This window comes from Capsicum annuum, chromosome 2, assembly GCF_002878395.1.
Source record: "Capsicum annuum cultivar UCD-10X-F1 chromosome 2, UCD10Xv1.1, whole genome shotgun sequence".
Classification (NCBI taxonomy): domain Eukaryota; kingdom Viridiplantae; phylum Streptophyta; class Magnoliopsida; order Solanales; family Solanaceae; genus Capsicum; species Capsicum annuum.
This window is the reverse complement of record NC_061112.1, coordinates 133,514,065-133,534,151: the sequence shown is the minus strand read 5'-3', so window position 1 is coordinate 133,534,151 and position 20,087 is coordinate 133,514,065. Positions and strand designations below refer to the sequence as shown.

Below are 20,087 nucleotides of genomic sequence, written 5' to 3'. Positions count from 1 at the left end.
CTCACTCATCATTGGGCCTATGTGTTTGCAGCGTTCATGCCATATCTGCTATTGCGCGCATACCAACTTGCTTTCTCAGTAAGGACATAAATAAATACGCACACAATGGATGACACAATTGTAGAAAAGTTCTGTATGTGTGAAACATGTCTCTCAATAATATTTGTCCTTGTCCTTGATAAGAGACCAGTTAGGGAGCAGCAAGCAGTCTAAGTAGTATCAAGCATGAAAGAGTTCCTCATCTTTTATGAAAAGTAAGTTCGTCATCTTAACCAACTTGAAATTACTTTTATTCGGTTAAAAAACCAAAGCAGCATTCAAAGAAGCATTTTGCCCTCCGAATGAAAAGGCATTCGACGTATCCTACGAAGAGGAGCACTCTAAATTTTAATCTTATACATGTCCCAGAAAGTCAGAATGAAGTTAATGGAGAGAGAAAGTTGAGTGGAGCTAACACTGCCAATTTTTGTGTTCACCAGTTAAGACTCCGGTAAATACAAATACAACATAGCCATGAATGAAATTCATTATCTGAAACAGAATACATGTGCTTTCAGAACATATAGATGGTTCACCACATATTCTAACCTAGCATAGTAGCATCACAACAGCGAAATCATTGTGGGGAGTGGCACTCATCAGAAGAAGCTTGTCCCCGAAAATTGCTCCTAATGCAGTGCACTTGCATCCCGTCTCAATATGTATTTTGTATGGTTATTTAGTAAGTACTAGTATTCTGTGACGCTGACCATGAAAATCCAAGTTCTATGACAATACTATCAGTGCAATAGCTCTCGCTGTCTTCAAGAATTTAAAATTAGACTTTTGGCCTCATGTGTCAGAATACTCCCTGTCAAAACTGGTCTCATCCTACACATAGCTTTGAGTAAGAAAAGCCTTCTATCTTCGGCGCTTTGATTCCTTGCGCATCTCTGCCACATAGTTTTCAAAGTTGGACTTCTCCCAAAGCCGTCTTTCTATAAGATCTTCTTTGGTTGATTCGCCTGATAAAAGAAGTATGATTGGAAGAATCATAAACAGCATGGGAATGAAAAAAAACTTTTATCAAACAACAACGTTGGTAGTATGCCAAGCAGCAACGATTGAGGAAACATTTATATAAAATACATCAGAATCATGGGAACATATCCGCAATCACTTTTATTTACATTTCTCAAGATTTACACAGGTATCAGAAACTTTCTTTGCTTTCACCTTCGCCATATAATTAAAATTATGACGTTGAGGAATCTTTTCCACACACACTGACTAGTGCACCAATTTACAACTAATACCTTAACAGCCTACATTAATTTAACCCAAAAATAAATTGACAGCACGGAAGAGGTTCATAAAGAGATTAGGCAGTGGAGAAGACAGAGCAATGCGTGCTCTATAGTCGGGTTTTGACCTTTTCTTTCAGTTTAGCTTAACTAAATTGACAGATATTCTGCAATTGGGAGACAAAAAGGCATTACTGAAATGTCAGAAGTACAAAGCAAATCAATGCAGTGCAAATTAACATCTGTGGTTGCTTGCACTTCGGATTATTCGTTGTTTTCATTTGCTTATTTTTCTTTTTGGCATATGCCAAAGTAGTATAACAGATCTTTATGTAACATCCACCAGCTCACCTTGATGCTAGATATCTGTTCTTTGATCGGTTTCTAGAATACAATAAGATACACGAATTGCACTGGTCATAAGGACTTCCCCCTAATTAAGCAGGTCAATGGAGGGTGTCCAGCCAGTGTGTGTGGTAGGATCTACCTCATCCTTGGGTTGCTGATATTCATATAATTTGGGCCACATTCGTCTTACTATAACCATATTTTTGCTTAGTCATTACCAATCATCCCCCCCACCCTTCACTCCCCACCCCCACACTACCTCCACCCAAAAAAAAAAAAATTGCTTAGTCAATTAAACTACATAATGGACCTATTTATGCTCTTATCTCCTCTAATTCAACTCAATTACTCAACACTACCACGTCGTGCGTAAACACAGAAGATGTTTGAAAATCAGTTTGTCTTACCAATAGATTTCCATGAATCAAGAGAAACCCGAAGGGACCTTCGTGTCAAATACGAGGCATCTTCCCATGAGTATGGAGCACGCTTGACATTGTACCTCCAGAACCAACATCCATACCACAGCAACAGCTGCAGAAGACAGAAGATATCAGGAACCCCTACTCTAATATGTGATATTCATAAGCATAAAGTATCTTATGTAAAACCCTCTAGCAGAACAAACTATAAGCACAAGGAAATTTGGATCAACTGCCCAAGCTAAAAAATGCTGCTACCTTTCCCAGAGTGTACGGAAGAAGTATAAGACGGACTCCAATTAGTTCCCAAACAGAAGGCTTTTCAGTTCCCCTTATGTCCAAGTTGAGTTCCTTGCCAAGTTCTTCTTCCACCTTCCTGTCACAAATAGCAAATTCGGCTGATAAATCCAGATGTAGCAAATAAACAAATTTGAACTACAGCCCATATGAAAAAACAAGTATATTTTGTCAAACTAAGCCAGAAGATTCAGGCTCCATAATCAATAAACGAAGAGACATGTCCACACTTGTCCATCTGCTTGTTGCCCTTCTTCCTATTAGCCACTCCTCCAGAACGTTGAAGCTCCAAAGCACGTAGCTTATTTTTATAAGCTGGTGTTTTCTTGACCATGTCAATAGCCTAATAAAAGAGGAAATCACAAAAATCACAATTTACAACACATGGCAAAGAAATAGTAAGAAACAAGAAAAGAACTACTTTCATCTCCAACTATAGGGCTCTTCTACTTTTTGTTTAAGCCAAAGAATAATGTCTCGCAGAATTCAAAATAAGGAGAATTTTACGTTGTTTTATTTTATTAGCCATGGTGTAACCTTTCAAAATATTACTCTTCCGTTGGAGTCTAACTACTATTTTGCAATGTTTCCCACTAAACAATAAAATTGCCCACCATAGATCATCCTGAATTTTCATTACAAATCAAGCTAGCTAATGCAGAAAAGTAAAGAAAGGGTATGTAAGAAACCTCTTTATATTTTGTTGTGAATCTTGGAGTGTATCTAGATGATCGATTATTTAAAAATTAAATTTGAAAAGGATATAGTATCTTCTTTGCCATACAATTTATGAAATAGGTAGCTGCCTCATGTTGGATTTATTCCTAATGGTATCATGCAATTTTTTGGAAGTTACTGAATCTTCTGATGCTCATTTAGAAGAGGGAAGAATTTTATGAGAATCATGCCACAACATCTTGAAGCTTTTTTTGTTACTTCTAAGGTGTTTTCTGCAAACTTCGATCAAGGGTATATAACATAAATTCACAGAATCTCATCCTTCTTCCCCTTAAATTTTCAGAAAAGTCACAGCAAATGTCATTAACTCCACCTATTTTAGATTCTCAAAAAATAGCTGGTTCCAAACCCTGATAAAAGTGGAAACTTGAAATAGGTTGACAGCTAGAGCGGACGTAGTAAGATTATGATTGATTTTCTATGAATATGGATAGATGCATGGTAAATTGGATTGTTCTTAGTATGCTGTTGTTATAGTTTATGTATCACCACAGATTTCTCCTAGTGCTCGAGACACTTTATCGACCAACATGCTATTGCTATCCTAAGTAACTCATCCAAATATACTACTTTCTCACGTTCCATCCACAAGGTAAGACTTGAATAATCCAAATCCCTATTTTCTCCGCTTTCACTTCTGGCGTCGTGTTCTTATCCTATGACAATAAGGTGTATCAGAATAGGATGACAGGGTTAACATGGCTAGATGAACAATTTTCTAGTTCATTTATTGATTACTAAGTTATTCAAATTTGTCAATAAAATAATAATTATCTTCAAACAAATAATTACACCTCATAAGATAGGTAATCATAAAACAATGCATCTTCATATCAGCTAGGTTTACCCCGACAAAAAGTCAAGGTACACAGTTTACAGTTACATATACATAGGATTATCTCGTTATCTCACTGATCATCATAGGACTATTCTTTTCTTTTATTGTCTAAGATCACACTGCTCTTAGATTGTCAGACTATAAAATGTCATCCCGGAGATTTTTCTAATCATAAATCTAAAATAAATGGAAGAAATCAAGCAAAAGAGAAATCATGAAAGCATTCTTCAATTTCTATACAAAGATCGCGTCATAACCATTGCTTACTGAATACAAATTGAAAGAAATCTTAACGATGAATGTTGAGTGTTATTTTACCTGATTATATCTTGTCCACTGATTCATATACTGAAATGATGATATTATCAAAAGAAGACCAACAAGGACAGCACGGGTATCCTATAATTTCAAACACAAACAGCTAAGTGAGCATAAAATCAACTTTGCAAGTATAATGAATTCTCAAGCTCAAAGTTTCACCCATATGAAGTGTTGATACACGTATACAAATATCTGGAAGGAAATAGGAAAAGGCACTCACAGTTTTGTGACCATAGTAAGCATGGTAATACCGAGCCGTATTGTAGAAAAACTGAAAATTCAAAAGCATGAATAAAACGCATTAGTACGCGACCTGATTATCATCTGTCAATTGAGAAGTCCAATAGCATTTTCCAAGCAAGTCAACTACTCATAAACTGGAATCCATGATACTAAAAAAGAAATGTCATCACGGTACTATATTGAAGCACTAGGACTCCTCGCCATAATTCTATGAAAAACTTTTTATGCAAACAATCTGTAACCAAATGAGTAATGGAAACTAACCTCCTCTGGATGAGCAAGTGCATAATCATACTGCTCCCTTGTGGCTTCGTCTTTCAAAATCTACAGAGAAAAATCATCCCTTTAATATTTATCACAGAGACGTACTACCCCATCCCAACTATCTGACGTCCCAAACTGTTAGATAATGTTCCATTGCTATCTTTCACAACAACTTTGTTCTTTTCTATAAAACTAACTTTTTTAGTTAGTACTATATCATCCTTAACCCCGTGTCCAGTCAAATAACACATATAAACATGACATCAAGGTAGCATTTGTATTAAATCACATCCATCTCACTTATCGAAAACACAATGTGCTGAGCAAGGCTAAAAGAAAGCTCTTTTTTTTAACCTAAATTCACTTAAAGTTGTGAATTATGAAGCTTGTTTATCATTGAATTTTCTTTTTTCAATGCACATTAAGTTGGGGACCGCCTGTGACTTCATCCAAACGCCACACTAGTATGATATTGTCCGCTTTGGGCCAAGCCCTCATGGATTTGTTTTTGAGAACCTCCCAAAAGGCCTCATACTAATGGAGCTGGGCACTTCCCAAACCGCTATCGTCGTTGAATTTTGCTACCTCGTACTTTACTCCGGACATTTTATTTTTACCGAGTATAGTACCACCAACCGCAAATATTATTTTCATGAATGAGTAGAACCTGCTCTCTGATACCAGTTGTTGGAAATAAATTCCGCCACGATAATAATCTTGCGGTAATAAAAAAGCAATAATTATGACAACGATAATACGATTAATCAACAAGAACAATAAAAGCGATAATGACACCAAGATTTTTACGTGGAAACCCTTCTAAATAAGGGGAAAAACCACGGACCAAGAGGAACAACTGATATTACTATAATAAGGAATTTTACACCTTAGTCACAGTACAATACTCAAGGTGACTACTACACTCAAAAGAAATAAATCTCTTTTGACTCCTACCTTACTAAAATACCTAGTAAAGAATTTTACACTGTAGTCACAAATAAACTACCACCTTACAAAAAATATTGCTCACTCTATTTTTTCCTTCACAGACTATTTTTATCACTGTCTGTGAAATATCTCACTGCTCTCTATATATTTTTTCTCTCTTTGTTGGTGTGTTTTTGCAGAGTTGAAGTTGCCTTCATATTTATAGGCAAAAAAAGCAAGAAAATAATGATGTCATTGCATACGTACATGCCGTAGCCCATTTTTGACAATAAGCATGCAGAAATTTTCTCTACAAGAACATGGCAGTAGTTGGTCACCAACTTTGATAAAGGAAAATGTGAATTCATAGGGCTGGACCCCACAAATAAATCGTGGCTTTGATACCAGTTTGTTGGGTAAACCCGGAATAACAACAAAAGTATTTATGGCAAAATATTAGGGAAAAATAAATAAAGATAATGACATCAAGAATTTTACGTGAAAATCCTTCTAAATAAGGAAAAAAACTACGGACCAAGAGTAGCAACTATAGTAAGGAATTTTTATCAACCGATCTTTTGCACTGTAAAACCTGAAAATAAAATCGAGGAAGAGCGAAACCTGTTGCACTGTCAGGTTTGCGGTTTTATCAGGCAGTGGGTTGACGATAATGTGGTGAACCATATTTTTTGAGAGACACATGCTCGGTCCCTATTGAAGCATCTTGAAAGTTTGTATGCTCGAAATACTGAAAATAATAAGATGTTCTTGACTAAACAAATGTTGGGGTTAAAATACCATGATGGTTCTCCAATGACAGATCACCTGAATAATTTTCAGGGGATCATGAACCAGTTATTTGCTACGGGTATTAAGTTTGATGAAGAAATTCAAGGCTTGCTTCTACTTGGTTCCCTACCAGACTAATGGGAAACATTTAGAACTTCATTATCAAATTCTGCTCCTGATGGCGTGATATCTATGGATTTTGCCAAGAGCAACATTCTTAATGAAGAAATGAGACGAAAGTCTCTAGGTTCCTCTTCGTCTGATGTCTTGGCGACTGGCGATAGGGGGAGAAGCAAGAATCGTGGTGCTCAAAATGAAGAACACCATAGAGGCAAATCCAGAGGCAAATTTAAAAATTTTGAGTGCCACCACTTTGGGTTAAAAGGGCACACAAATAAATTTTGCTGGAAGTTGAAGAAGGAGAAAAGAGACAAAGGAGAAAAAGAAAGAAGATGACAATGAAAATTGCGTAGCCACCGTTACCACCGAAGATCTTGTTACTGTCCTCGATGCAAATCTAATAAATGTTGTTTGTGATGAGTCAAGTTGGGTTGTGGATTCTGGTGCCGCATCTCATGTGACATCAAGGAAGAACTTTTTCTCATCTTATACTCCAGGTGACTTTGGAACCTTGAGTATGGACAATGAGACTGTTTCTAAGGTGGTTGACATTGGTACAATTTGTTTGAAAGCTAGTTCTGAATCTACACTAGTTTTAAACAATGTAAAACATGCACCCGATGTTCATCAACAGTTGATTTTAGTTGGCGTGCTGGATGATGAGGGATATGTTAGTACCAATGGTGGTGGAAAATGAAAACTCATTAAGGGTTCTTTGGTTGTGGCTCGTGGAGACAAACGTTGTGGTCTATACTGGACTACGGCTTCTACTTGTGCTAACATGGTGAATACAATTGAAAGCGCTAACTTTTCAACATTATGGCACAAGAGGCTTAGCCACATTAGCGAGAAAGGACTTAATGTTCTGGCCAAGAAGAAATTGTTGGCAGATTTTAAAAGTGCTAAATTAGAAAAATGTGAGCACTGCTTAGCTGGAAAACAAAATAGAGTTTCTTTCAAGTCTCATCCTCCTTCAAGAAAGACAGAGTTACTTGAGCTGGTGCATTTAGATTTATGTGGTCCTATGAAAACAAGGACTTTGGGTGGACTTTACTTTGTCACTTTTATAGATGACTGTTCAAGAAAACTCTGGGACTATGTCTTGAAGACGAAAGACCAAGTGTTAGGTGTCTTTAAGCAGTTTCAAGCTTCGGTTGAAGGAGAAACAGGGAAGAAGCTAAAGTGTATTCGTACTGATAACGGTGGTAAATATTGTGGACCGTTTGAAGAAAACTGCAGGCATCAAGGTATCAGACACCAGAAGACTCCTCCTAAACTCCCCAACTTAATGGTTTGGCGGAAAGAATGAACAGGACCTTGATGGAAAGAGTCAGATGTTTGCTTTCTGAAGCAAAGTTGCCGAACTCCTTTTGGGGTGAGGCTTTATTGACCGCTGCACATGTTATTAATCTATCTCCTGCTGTTGCTTTGCAAAGTGAGGTGCCAAATAAAGTTTGGTAAGGGAAGGATGTTTCCTATGACCATTTGAGAGTATTTGGTTGCAACGCTTTTGTACATATGCCCAAAGATAAGAGGTCAAAGTTAGATACCACGATACGACAATGCATCTTCATTGGTTATGGCCTTGATGAGTTTGGTTACAGGCTGTATGATCCAGTTGAGGAGAAGCTTGGAAGAAGTCGTGATGTTGTCTTCATGGAGAATCAAACCATTGAAGATATTGACAAAGCAGAGAAATCACAATCTTCAAATTCTGATGGTGTGGTTAGTCTTGCTCAATTTCCTCATACAAGTATGCATGATGTTGGTGAGCTAGATAACCATGGTGACGCCCAGAATCAAGTTTAAAATCAACATGTTGATGTTGATAATGACAATGATGTTTTTGATGATGGTCCGATTCAAGAAGCTGTAAATGAGTCGAACGCTCCACTAAGAAGGTCTACAAGACAGCTTATTCCTTCTTCTCATTATTCTCCTAATGAGTATGTGCTACTCACTGACATGGGAGAACCTGAATGCTATGAGGAAGCCATGGAAAATAAACATAAGGATCAATGGATTGAAGTCATGCAAGATGAGATAAAATCTCTGCATGAGAACCACACCTATGAGTTGGTGAAATTGCCTAAGGGCATGAGAGCTTTAAAGAACAAGTGGGTGTTCAAAGTAAAATTTGAAGAACACAGCTTGAAGCCTAGATACAAAGCTAGATTGGTTGTTAAAGGTTTTGGTCAAAGGAAGGGTATCAAATTTGACGAAATATTTTCTCCTGTGGTCAAGATGACCTCCATTCGTACAGTTCTTGGTTTGGCTGCTAGTCATGATTTGGAGATTGAGCAGATGAATGTTCCTTCACGGTGAACTCGAAGAGGATATTTATATGGAACAACCTGAGGGCTTCAAGGTAAAAGGTAAAGAAAACTATGTGTGAAAACTTAAGAAGAGTCTTTATGGCTTGAAGCAGGCTCCTAGACAGTGGTATAAGAAGTTTGAATCTGTCATGGAGGAGCAAGGCTACAAGAAGACTTCTTCAGATCATTGTGTATTCGCACAAAGCTTCTCTGATGATGATTTTATCATCCTCTTGCTATATGTGAATGATATGTTGGTTGTGGCAAGAATGTTTCCAGAATTGACGAGTTGAAGAAACAACTATGCAAGTCTTTTGCTATGAAAGACTTAGGTCATGCTAAGTAGATTTTGGCCATGAGGATTACTCGTCTCAGAGATGAAAGGAAGCTTTACTTGTCACAGGAGAAGTACATTGAACGTGTACTGGAGCGCTTCAATATGAAGAACGCTAAAGTTGTTAACACACCCCTTGCTAGTCATATGAAGTTGAGCAGGAAAATGTCCTACAACGAAGGAGCAAAAAGGAGCAAAAAGAAAGCATCGCTAAAATTTCATACTCCTCCGTTGTCAGAAGTTTAATGTATGCAATGGTGTGTACCAGACCCGATATTGCTCACGCAGTTGGTGTTGTCAGCAAATTTCTTGAAAATCCAAGAAAGGAGCACTGGGAAGCAGTTAAATGAATATTGAGGTACCTAAAAGGAACCGCAGGTGATTGTTTGTGTTTTGGAGGATCTGATCAAATCTTGAAGGGCTATATAGATGTTGATATGGCGGGTGACCTTGATAATAGAAAATCTACTACTGGATTTCTGTTTACTTTTTCAGGGGGAGCTATATCATGGCAGTCGAAGTTGCAGAAGTGTGTTGCGCTATCTTCAACTGAAGCTGAGTATATTGCGGCTACTGAAGCTGGCAAGAAAATGATATGGCTCAAGCGTTTCCTTCGAGAACTTGGATTAGATCAAATGGAGTATGTTGTCTATTGTGACAGTTAAAGTGCAATAGACTTGAGCAAGAACTCCATGAACCATGCAAGAACAAAACACATTGATGTGAGGTACCATTGGATCGTGAACAAGTCGAGAACGAATCATTTCATGTCAAGAAGATTCACATGGAGTTGCGCAAAGAACTTGTCGGCATAATCTCACTGGGAGTGTTCATGGGTTTGGTTGAAAACCAATCCAAACCGTAAACCGAACCAAACCGATTAAAAAAATCGACATTTGGTTTGGTTTAGTTAGGTTTGGTTTTAAATTTTAAAAAACCGATGCTATTTGGTTTGGTTATGGTTTTACTTAAAAAAAACCGTGAAAATAACCAAACCAAACCGATAAATTTTATATATATATTATAATTATTTATATATAATTTATAAATAAAATATAAATATTTTATCAAATTTAATCTTAAACTAAATTTTAATCAACATCTAGCCCAATTGCCCAAAGCCCCAAACCCAAGCCCAACTCTATCTACAATTACTAATAAGTTAACCCTAGAGTCCCTACCTCACTTTTTCTACTTTAGCTTTCATAAACGTAGTACATCAACTGTTGTTTCTTTTGTTCTTCATCGAAAGGCAGCGTCGCATTAGCTTCTGCTGTTCTTCATAGAAAGCAAATGCTAAATAAATTTCTTTTCAGTTTTTCATCTCACAAGGAAAAGAAAAAATAAAAATTGAAGCTTGGGAAATGAAAACTTTAATACAAGATTATTAAAGCTTGGGAAGGTAATTTTTAGTTTTTTTATTTTAGCTACCTTAGCTAATTTTAATTTTTACAAGAATATTTTCTTGTTTAGTTTCTTAACCCCCTATATCTCGTTTACGCTCTCTTTCGTAGTGTAGTCTTCTCTTCATTTTTCGTGGGATGTTTTCGGCGATTAAATCTGATTCTATTCTATAGTAAAATCTCAAAGTTTCATGGGATGGAACTTTAGCTAGGCAATGGTGCAGAAGGGTTTTATTAAATGTTACTGAATTTTTATTGATATATGGTTTGTGAATAACCCAAGAGAGATGGCATGAATGATGACTGAAACTGTAATCCATATGCTGCTTCATCTTCGGTTACATAAACAAAGAATCTTGTAAACAAGTTACCATGGTCCCTAGTTCAAATGGTAGTTTTATATCTCCTTGTTTATTTAATCTTTTCCCTATATGATTAGCTTACCTAGCTAGTCTATAAAGTAAACAGATAACTCAATTTTGCCCATCTGTCTTTTCTTGCAGTACATTGCAACAGAATATAAAGCTCTGTTTTACAATGTACATGTATGTGTTTGTATGTTGTTGGATAATCTTAGTGCCTACAATACAAAGATGGTGCTTTTCATCTCAACGTTGGTTTTGTTTAATGAGTTTGTTCTGATTTTTAAGAGTTTATAGTGTCATTTGTCCATCACTGTACAAATATTTCATGAGAAATTGTTCAATGTGATACTCTTTTCTATGGGTTAAAAAAAGGAGTTTATTCTAGAGTGGTTGGAATGGGCTAGTCAATAACCAAAAAAATCGAAAAATCGAACCAAACCGACGGTTATTTTCTTTTTGTGGTTAGGTTTTAAAAATTCAAAAACCGACTAAATTGGTTTTGATTATGGTTTTAACCACTAACCGATCTAAACCGACCCATGAACACCCCTAGCTCTCACTAAGAAGACAAAGATACCTCCCTCTATTGCATAGGACTGGAGGGAGAGATTTGTGGGGTCCATCCCATGAATTCACATTTTCCTTTGTCAAAGTTGGTGGCCAACTACTGTCATGTTCTTGCAGAGAAAATTTCTGCATGCTTATTGTCAAAAATGGGCTACTGCATGTACGTATGCAATGACATCATTATTTTCCTGCTTTTTTTGACTATAAATATGAAGGCAACTTCAACTCTACAAAAACACACCAACAAAGAGAGAAAGAATATATATAGAGCAGTGAGATATTTCACAAATTGTGATAAAAATAGTCTGTGAAGGGAAAAATAGAGTGAGCAGTATTTTTAGTAAGGTGGTAGTCTATTTGTGACTACAGTGTAAAATTCCATACTAGGTATTTTAGCAAGGTGGGGTCAAAAGAGGTTTTTTTTTAAGTGTAGTAGTCACCTTGAGTATTTTACTGTAATTATGATGTAAAATTTCTTACTACAGTAGTAATATCAGTTGCTTCTCTTGGTCCGTGGTTTTTCCCCTTATTTAGAAGGGTAAAAATTTTGGTGTCATTATAGCTCTTATTGTTCTTGTTGATTAACCGTATTATCGTTGTCATAATTATTGCTTTTTTATTACCGCAATATTATTATCGTGGCGGGATTTATTCTCAACACATTATTGAAATCCCAAATCGATTTGCTAATTGATCTCATGAAATTACTAAAGCAAAGCAACAAAAAAAAAAAATTACCTCATAAGCATTTGCAATTTTGACAAAAAGCTTCTTTGATTCAGGATCAGGGTTTTTATCTGGATGACTAAACAATACAATTATCAATAAATTCCCAATTTAACCATATTAAACCAAAAAAAATTTAAAAAATAAAATATATCAGCTGAGAGAACCAAAAGATTTACTGTTTTAGAGAGAGCTTGTAATAAGCTTTCTTAATTTCAGACGAATTTGCATTTTCATTCACCCTGCCAAAAAAAATAATAATAATAATTAAAAAAATGGTGAAAAAATGAATAATTTTCAAATAGTGAGTTGAAAAGGAAGATTAGAATAGATTACCCAAGGAGATGGTAGCAGTTATCTTCGTCACAGTATATGGAGAAACAAGACTGAATCAGAAAGGAGAGCACGATTGTAACTGTGAGCACGATCCACTGGATCGCAGCTCTGCTTCGCGCCATCTCCGATCGTCGCCCTTTATTTCTCTCCGTCTCCGACTAAACTCAGATTTCGTTGTGTGTATATATGGAGGATGCGTCATTGTATGCAATGACTTTTTTGTCCTTACATCGTTGACTTTTATTTCAGTCAAATAAGATCAATTTGTTGTTAACTTTAGTAATGTTCCATCATTTTCCCTAATTTATTTGATTATAAAGTTGTTAGTTTTTTTTTTTTTTTTTAAAAGAAATCTTTTTCCCCTTAAACTTGTCTCCAAACTCACTTTAACATTTAAATTTTTATTTATTTACCCCGTAACATCTTTAAAGTGTATTTATTTGACTCTTAAAATTGATGTGACATTTTTTTAAAAAAAGAACGCGTTTATTTATTAAAAAAATTAATTTCAGTAATCTTATATTTAAAATATAATTAAAAAAATTAAAAAAATAAAAATAAAATTACAATAAAAAATGGACACTTTTTTCTTCTTTCTTCTTCAAATTATCTTCAACAACAACACTCAAACATCCTTAACAACCTCAATTTTTTTCACTTTCCTCCATTAATAACTCCATCCAAGAACAACACTTTCCTTTAATATTTTTCACTTTCCTCCATTAACAACACCACCCAAGAACAACATTTTCCTTTAATTTTTTTCACTTTCCTCCATTAACACCACCCAAGAACAAATATGAAAACACTATTAAATAATTTTCTCCATTGAACACTATCTCAACCTTCAATCCAACTCCCTCAAAATTTAGATAAAAATTAAATTAAATTGATGATTTTATTTTTGAATCACTTATCATCAATGAAATTTCTTTTGAATTTTTTTGTTAATAAGACAATTTGAAAAAATTAATTTTAACTTGATGAAAGTATTTTTGTTTTTGAATAAGAAAGAAAAGGGTGGGGGTGGGGGCTGGAAGGGAGAAAGAACGGGGGCTGGAAGGGTGGGGTAGGGTGGGGCTGAAAGGGGAGAAAGAATGGCGGGGAGGGGGCGGGCTGGAATGGAGAAATAGATTGGGGGCGGGGGATTTGAATTTTTTATTTAATATATATATATATTTGCTTTTTAAAATTAAAATACATAAAAATAGTATGTGTGTGGGGTTTTTTTTTTAAAATCCTAATTTCTTACGTGGCAATGATTGACGTGATACTGATTTGGCATTGACATGACGCTCACTCTCTATTGTGAGAGTGGTATTCAGTTTTAAGGGGTGAAACAAATACACTTTAAAGATATTAAGGGGTAAATAAATAGAATTTAAGTTTAAGTGCTAAAATGAGTTTGGAGAATAAGGGAAAAAGATGTCTTTTTTTTTTTTTTTTTTGGAGAATATTGTGCACCATATGAAAAATGACATGACTCCCAAAAGGTCATTCAAATATGTTGAGTTTTTTATTTTTTTATTTTTTTGCATGTTAATAAATATGGTAAAGGTTTATATTAAATTCCTCAAAACGACAAGATGATGAGTTACATGATTACATTCGGTGTTGCAATCATTTTAGTCAGAGCCATATTCATCATTTTATTCATGTCTCTATAATTTAAAAGATTTTCAGTTGAATTAGTGTGAAATAGCACGAATTTAATGATGATGACTTTCATCCAATACGTATCCCCTCCGGTTTCTCTAGTTGGAGCTTAATAGCTTTACAACATATCTTTTAATGACCCAGATTTCTTTAGTCGTCAGCTAAGTGTTTTAACTCTAGTAAAATCTTCTCCAATCTCTTCTTTGTTGAGAACCCATTCATTCTTGGTGAAGAAAAACTCATTCTCTTGCACATAATCCACCAGTACTACCTTGCTATGGTAAAAAGTTTAGCTCTTTGGAGATGATGAAAATTCAAAGAGCTCGGTAAATTTATTGTTCAAGCTGCTGCTTGGAGAGTCAATCAGTAATAAAAAATTGAGGATCCTTTTCATTGTCATGTATATTTAAAAAGTAGAGCTAAAATAACACTATGTTTAGCTAAAAATTCATTTGGTGAATACACAAATTCAAGCTTATCTAGAGTTCTCAACAATACATTCAATTTTTCAACCGAGTTTGATTTCTAATTAACTAAAGATGTTTCAATTTAGAATATAGATTTAGAAGAAAACGTAATTCGTGTGGCTGTTAAATGTTAATTACTTTGAGAGTTCACATTGCAACAATATAATATTGAATTTTCACGATTGCATTTTATATTAGGAGAGATTTGGCAGGCATTAGAAGAAATTCTAATGATGTGCGGAAGAGAGGGAAGAAGGGTTAGCTATTAATTTGGGTTAATTGAAAAAGATTTAGATCATTAATTTGTCATTGGGATACGTGTAAAAATACTAAGCCCCAACTAAAGAAACCGAAGGAAATACGTATTGGGAGTCGAATCTCAATTTAACGAATCAGTGTCATATCTTGTAAAATTATGGTATGTTATTACTTCCGAATAGTGTTAATTAGCACTGTTAAAGAATCATAATGTAATTCTAATTGATCTCAACTTCTCAAGTTATTATATTCACCTAGGACCGACTCAATAATCAACTTTGTACGCTTTCCCAACTAAAATTTCTCTAATCACTAGCTGAATTACATACTTTTATCGAAATTGTTGATATGAACACACATGTGGTTCAATTTTGACTTGCAAACTTGAAGAAGTATATAAATAACCATTATCGGATCCCTACTTACAGAATAGTCGAATTTTATAGAACTTTTAGAATTTCCTCGCCTCAAATTAAATTCAAATTCGCGAGACAGAAGTTGAAAGTTGAAAATCACGACTTTAAAATTTTAATACCCAAATGTTTGAAGTTGGATTTATAAAAGCTTAAATTCAGACCAACAATAACAACAACATGCCAGTGTATTCCCACATAGTGGGGTCTGGGGAGGGTAGAATGTACACATACCATACCACTTCCTCATATGAAGTAGAGAGAATGTTTCCGATAGACCCTGGCTTAGGACCGATAGCAGTATAACAAACACAAAACATAAATCCGAAACCATACCATTATTCATAAGATAATACTACAACCACAAGATAATACTAAAAACTATCTATCCGAAATCATAGATAACAATCAACATCACAAACAAGAAACTTCAGACACAAATAAAGAATGCTCCCCTATTATTACCGACGCATTTTCACCCCCTAACCCTCTACCCTAATCCGCGTTCTCCACACCTTCCTATCAAGGGCCATGTCTTCCGTAAGTTGTAATTGCTCCATATCATGCCTAATCACCTCCTTCCAATATTTCTTCGGCTTACTTCTACCCTGCCTAAAATCATCCTTAGCCAGTGTCTCACACCTCCGCACTGGAGCATCAGAGTCCCTCTTTATCACATGCCTGAACCAACGTAACCTTACTTCTCGCATCTTGTCCTCCACCGAAGCTACTCTCACCTTCTCCCGAATACTCTCATTCCTTATCTTATCTTTTCTGGTATGGCCACACATCCATCGCAACATCCTCATCTCCGCTACCTTCAACTTTTGGATGTGAGAGTTCTTAACTGGCCAACACTCTGCTCCATACAATATAACTGGTGTAATACCTTGAGAATCCAAACCAGTATTAGAACCATGTTTCGAGCTCATGAGAAATAAATTATAGTGCTTTGGTAGTTTTATGAGCGAGTTTGATGTGTATTAAGGCCTTAAATAACTCCTAGCTATTAGATGAATCAAAATATTCCTTACCGATTAAGTTATTGAAAAAAATATTGCTATAATAAACTTCAAACGGACATATCTTTAGTTCTACTAAGAATTTTTGAGCTCATGACCCACCAATAGATAGATAATTGAATTAGCTTTCCAATGATATCAATTTTTCCTTAATTTGATATCAGGGTAAAAAGTTAAGCCCATTTTACCAGAGAGCTGTCCGATTGTCGGGTGCGACGGGAAATTAAAGTTGACGGACCGTCAAGCCAGTGATGGAACATCAACCAAGCCATCACAACTAAAGCAGTGAGCTCATTTTCTATCCATAAACTGATGGTTTGAGTGACAGTCCGTCACCCAGACCATCAACCAAGTCCGAAGCAGCACAGTAACGACGTTTTAATGAGATTTTTGGGTCTTTTCCCACCCTTTTTAACCCCTAATTTCATCAAATTAAATAACATAACTCCTCATGCATCCTTAAAATTAGGGTTCCTTTCAAGATCATTCCTCAAGAATAAGATTCAAACCCTTCTTCAAGAAAACTCAAGAATTCAAGCATCACTATTCAAGAACCTTCAAGAAAAGTTCTTCTTCAAGATTTAAGCTTTTGAGGTATGTTAGATGTTCATCCATGGGTTTTTTTTACCTATGGATCCCAAGAATCCAAACTTCAAATTCAAAGTTATGATTTTTACAAGTTATTATGATTTCAACCATAAACCCCCACGAATTTCGAGTTTTATATCATGTTTACACGTAATTATTGTTGTTATTAAACCCCACACGTTTTAATGGTGTTGTTCGCTGATTTAAGCCTTAATTGGTGATTTAGTATCAAATTCATGCTACTAGTACAAGTTTTAAAACTATTCCCATGCATTGCAAGTGTTTGATAAAATGCCTAGATTATAGGATTTTGAACAATGACTACTTAATATGTCCCTAAAGCTTTAGTATGATTCTATTGTTATTATTATCAAGTCCTGGGGATTATGAATACCCAAAATTTAAGTGTTTGCCTAGTTTTCGGTACCTACAAAATGGATTCAGTTATACCATGAGCAATATCATTCAGTCAGTTAATATAGTCAATTGTGAGTTCAGTTAAGCATAGTCCATCCTAGTGATCAGTGTCAGTTCAGTTGGGAGTAGGATTTAGCACCGAGAGAACCCAGGGGTGGGGGAACTCCTGCCAGGTTAGGGTGTGACCCTTAGTAGCAATCCCTAAGTTACATAACTACGTATCCAGCGTAGGTTGAGATATCTTCCTGCCAGATAAAGGTTGACATATCTCGCATAAGTTTTCCTGCCAGTGAGGGTTGACAAAATGTCTTTCTGCCAATTAGGGTTGACTCATAACCATTGTTAGTACCCGTGGCACGGTACTAGCACCTTTCCAACTGGGGTCACTGGTTGGACCCCAATTAACTCAGCTTTGGGGCATGTTGGTTAGATGATACCTCCCACAGTCTCAGTCCAGTATTCAGCTCAGTAATCAATTTTAGTTTTGCTGGCCATAGTATACAGATATCAGTTATCCATTTATCAGTATTCAGTATTTCAGTTTACAGATTATATTCAGAACATGTGTAATGTTTGGTCATGCATTCTCAGTCTTTATAGATTTCATGCATTCTACTCAATACTTCATACTATTCATTTAAACAGTTATTACTCATGCACATGAAATCATGGATATTAGCCTAACCTCATTTAGTATACCAGTACATTCAAAGTACTGATCGCATACTCATTTTTTGCACTATGATCACTTATATCATAGGTTCGAACGTTCAGGTTCCTGACCGTACTTAGACAAATCAGCCTATCAGCAGAAGTCAACAGTGGTGATACAAGAAAACCAAGAAACACACAGAATTGGCTCAAAATAGTCCAAACACATTCCAAAAATAGTCCACTAATTCAAAGAATCGAGGACCCTTTTGAAGACTACTCTCGGATTCAAGAATAAAATACAAGAAGGACAATATAACTAGGTGTTTGATACCCTTTGCAGCCAATAACAAACTAAGTTAACAACACAAGATGAAACAACAATGAGAACAACAACAACAACAACAAAAACGGCTTCACAATACAAGATACAAAACGGATATAAGATTACAAAAGAAAAAATAGATAGATAGACCACATGAAGGTATAATATTAAGAACCCAATAATGGTAACTCTTGGACCCTTAATACTACACACAACAATCAACCTATCTCTTACAAAGACACAAGATCGGAATCCACCTCCCAAGCATTAATGTTTCCAAGTAAATGCAAACACAAGTGATTCTACATTTGTCTAAGCCCTAATTTCGGTTTTAGGTGCCTCAAGGAAAGAGGACTTGTGTTTATTTGTCTTGTAAGACTTACAATTTCATTCATAAACTAAGTCTAAAACTCTACAATGTTCCTTTTATAGCTATTACAAAATATAAGTTAAAATGACCAAAAGGCCCTTCAAAGAGTGGGCACCCATCTAGTGTAATTTATGGGCTTATTCCCGTATCATCCTCTCCATCTTAAGAGGAATTTGTCCACAAATTGACGGCTTCACCTCGTTCAATTGGTCACTTCAAAGGAAACCTACTCAAAATAATCTGCAAATAAGTCACAAAAACAAGTCAAAATAGTCCACAAAATCATGAAGAATCCGAGGGCTCAATAACAACAAGTCTCGACCAACATCTTCATTTTGAACCTCGGCTTCCTCTCCATCTTGAGCCTTGTCTTCAATCTCATCCAACATAAGTCTCCTACCATCATACAAGTATTGTAGTAGTCTCCATATCCTTCATGTTTCTTTCAACCATACTCCTCTACATGGATATATCGATTTTGCTGAAGTGGAGTTTCGATTGAGAGGAATGATTTAGTAAGGAGGGCTGCGGTTGTGGAGCTTGGCTGGGAGGAAATTGGCTTCTAAGTCCCTCTTGTTGGACCTGATCGAATTGAGGGGGAAGTGACTCATTTAGGTCTCGGGTTTGAGGACACTTATTGGCTTGGCTTATGTCTATGTAATTTAGTGGTGGTCTTGGAGGGTTGATCGTTTGAGGTAAAGCTTTGGGAGTAGAAACATGAGAGTTCCTTCGACTCTCTACTCGATCCAACCTCTCAAGTATAGTAGACATATCCGAGCCCAATTTGTCAAGACCCGCATTCGCCTTAGCTATTTCTCGGGCAATAGCATCAAGGTGGGCCAAAATGGTGTTCATTATGGCAAAGGAGTTACCTACAAAATAGAAAACCCATTAGTTGTACATAAACATCCTCACTCTCTCTTTTATTTCTTGTCTCTCAAATCCCTCACACTCAATCCCACAAGTGTTGTAAGCTTGCTTGTACTCCGAGAGTTGTTGAGAGGTGAATCAAGTGTGTACAACGACTCTAAAGAATGAAACACACAAAGGAACGTAAACACACATAAAAAAATACGGTTTCGAACTAACTCACAATCTAGTTATTGGTCACTAGCTTGTAAGTTAGTATGGGAATCAACAAACGAAACTAAAGACACAAAATGAAGCTAAACGATCAAAATTTGAGCTTAAAATTTATCGGTGAACAATAATTAGTGATGTGGCAGTCTGTGATTGACCTCGGTTCTCAACAATTTTATTTTTCAAATTTGGAAGTCTTGATCA

General features: G+C 35.8%; 1 protein-coding gene across 1 annotated transcript; it reads right to left on the bottom strand.

Annotated features, from left to right (window-relative positions):
• Positions 1-359: 359 nt before the first annotated feature.
• On the bottom strand, positions 360-12,920 carry LOC107859549 (chaperone protein dnaJ 50). Its single transcript, XM_016704595.2, has 10 exons — positions 12,637-12,920; positions 12,480-12,542; positions 12,313-12,379; positions 4,755-4,814; positions 4,468-4,518; positions 4,245-4,325; positions 2,581-2,693; positions 2,312-2,429; positions 2,039-2,165; positions 360-1,004 (listed from the first exon to the last, which is right to left on the bottom strand). Exons 1-10 carry the CDS (start codon positions 12,756-12,758, stop codon positions 901-903), a joined length of 906 nt encoding a protein of 301 aa, XP_016560081.1. The 5' UTR covers positions 12,759-12,920; the 3' UTR covers positions 360-900.
• Positions 12,921-20,087: the final 7,167 nt, after the last annotated feature.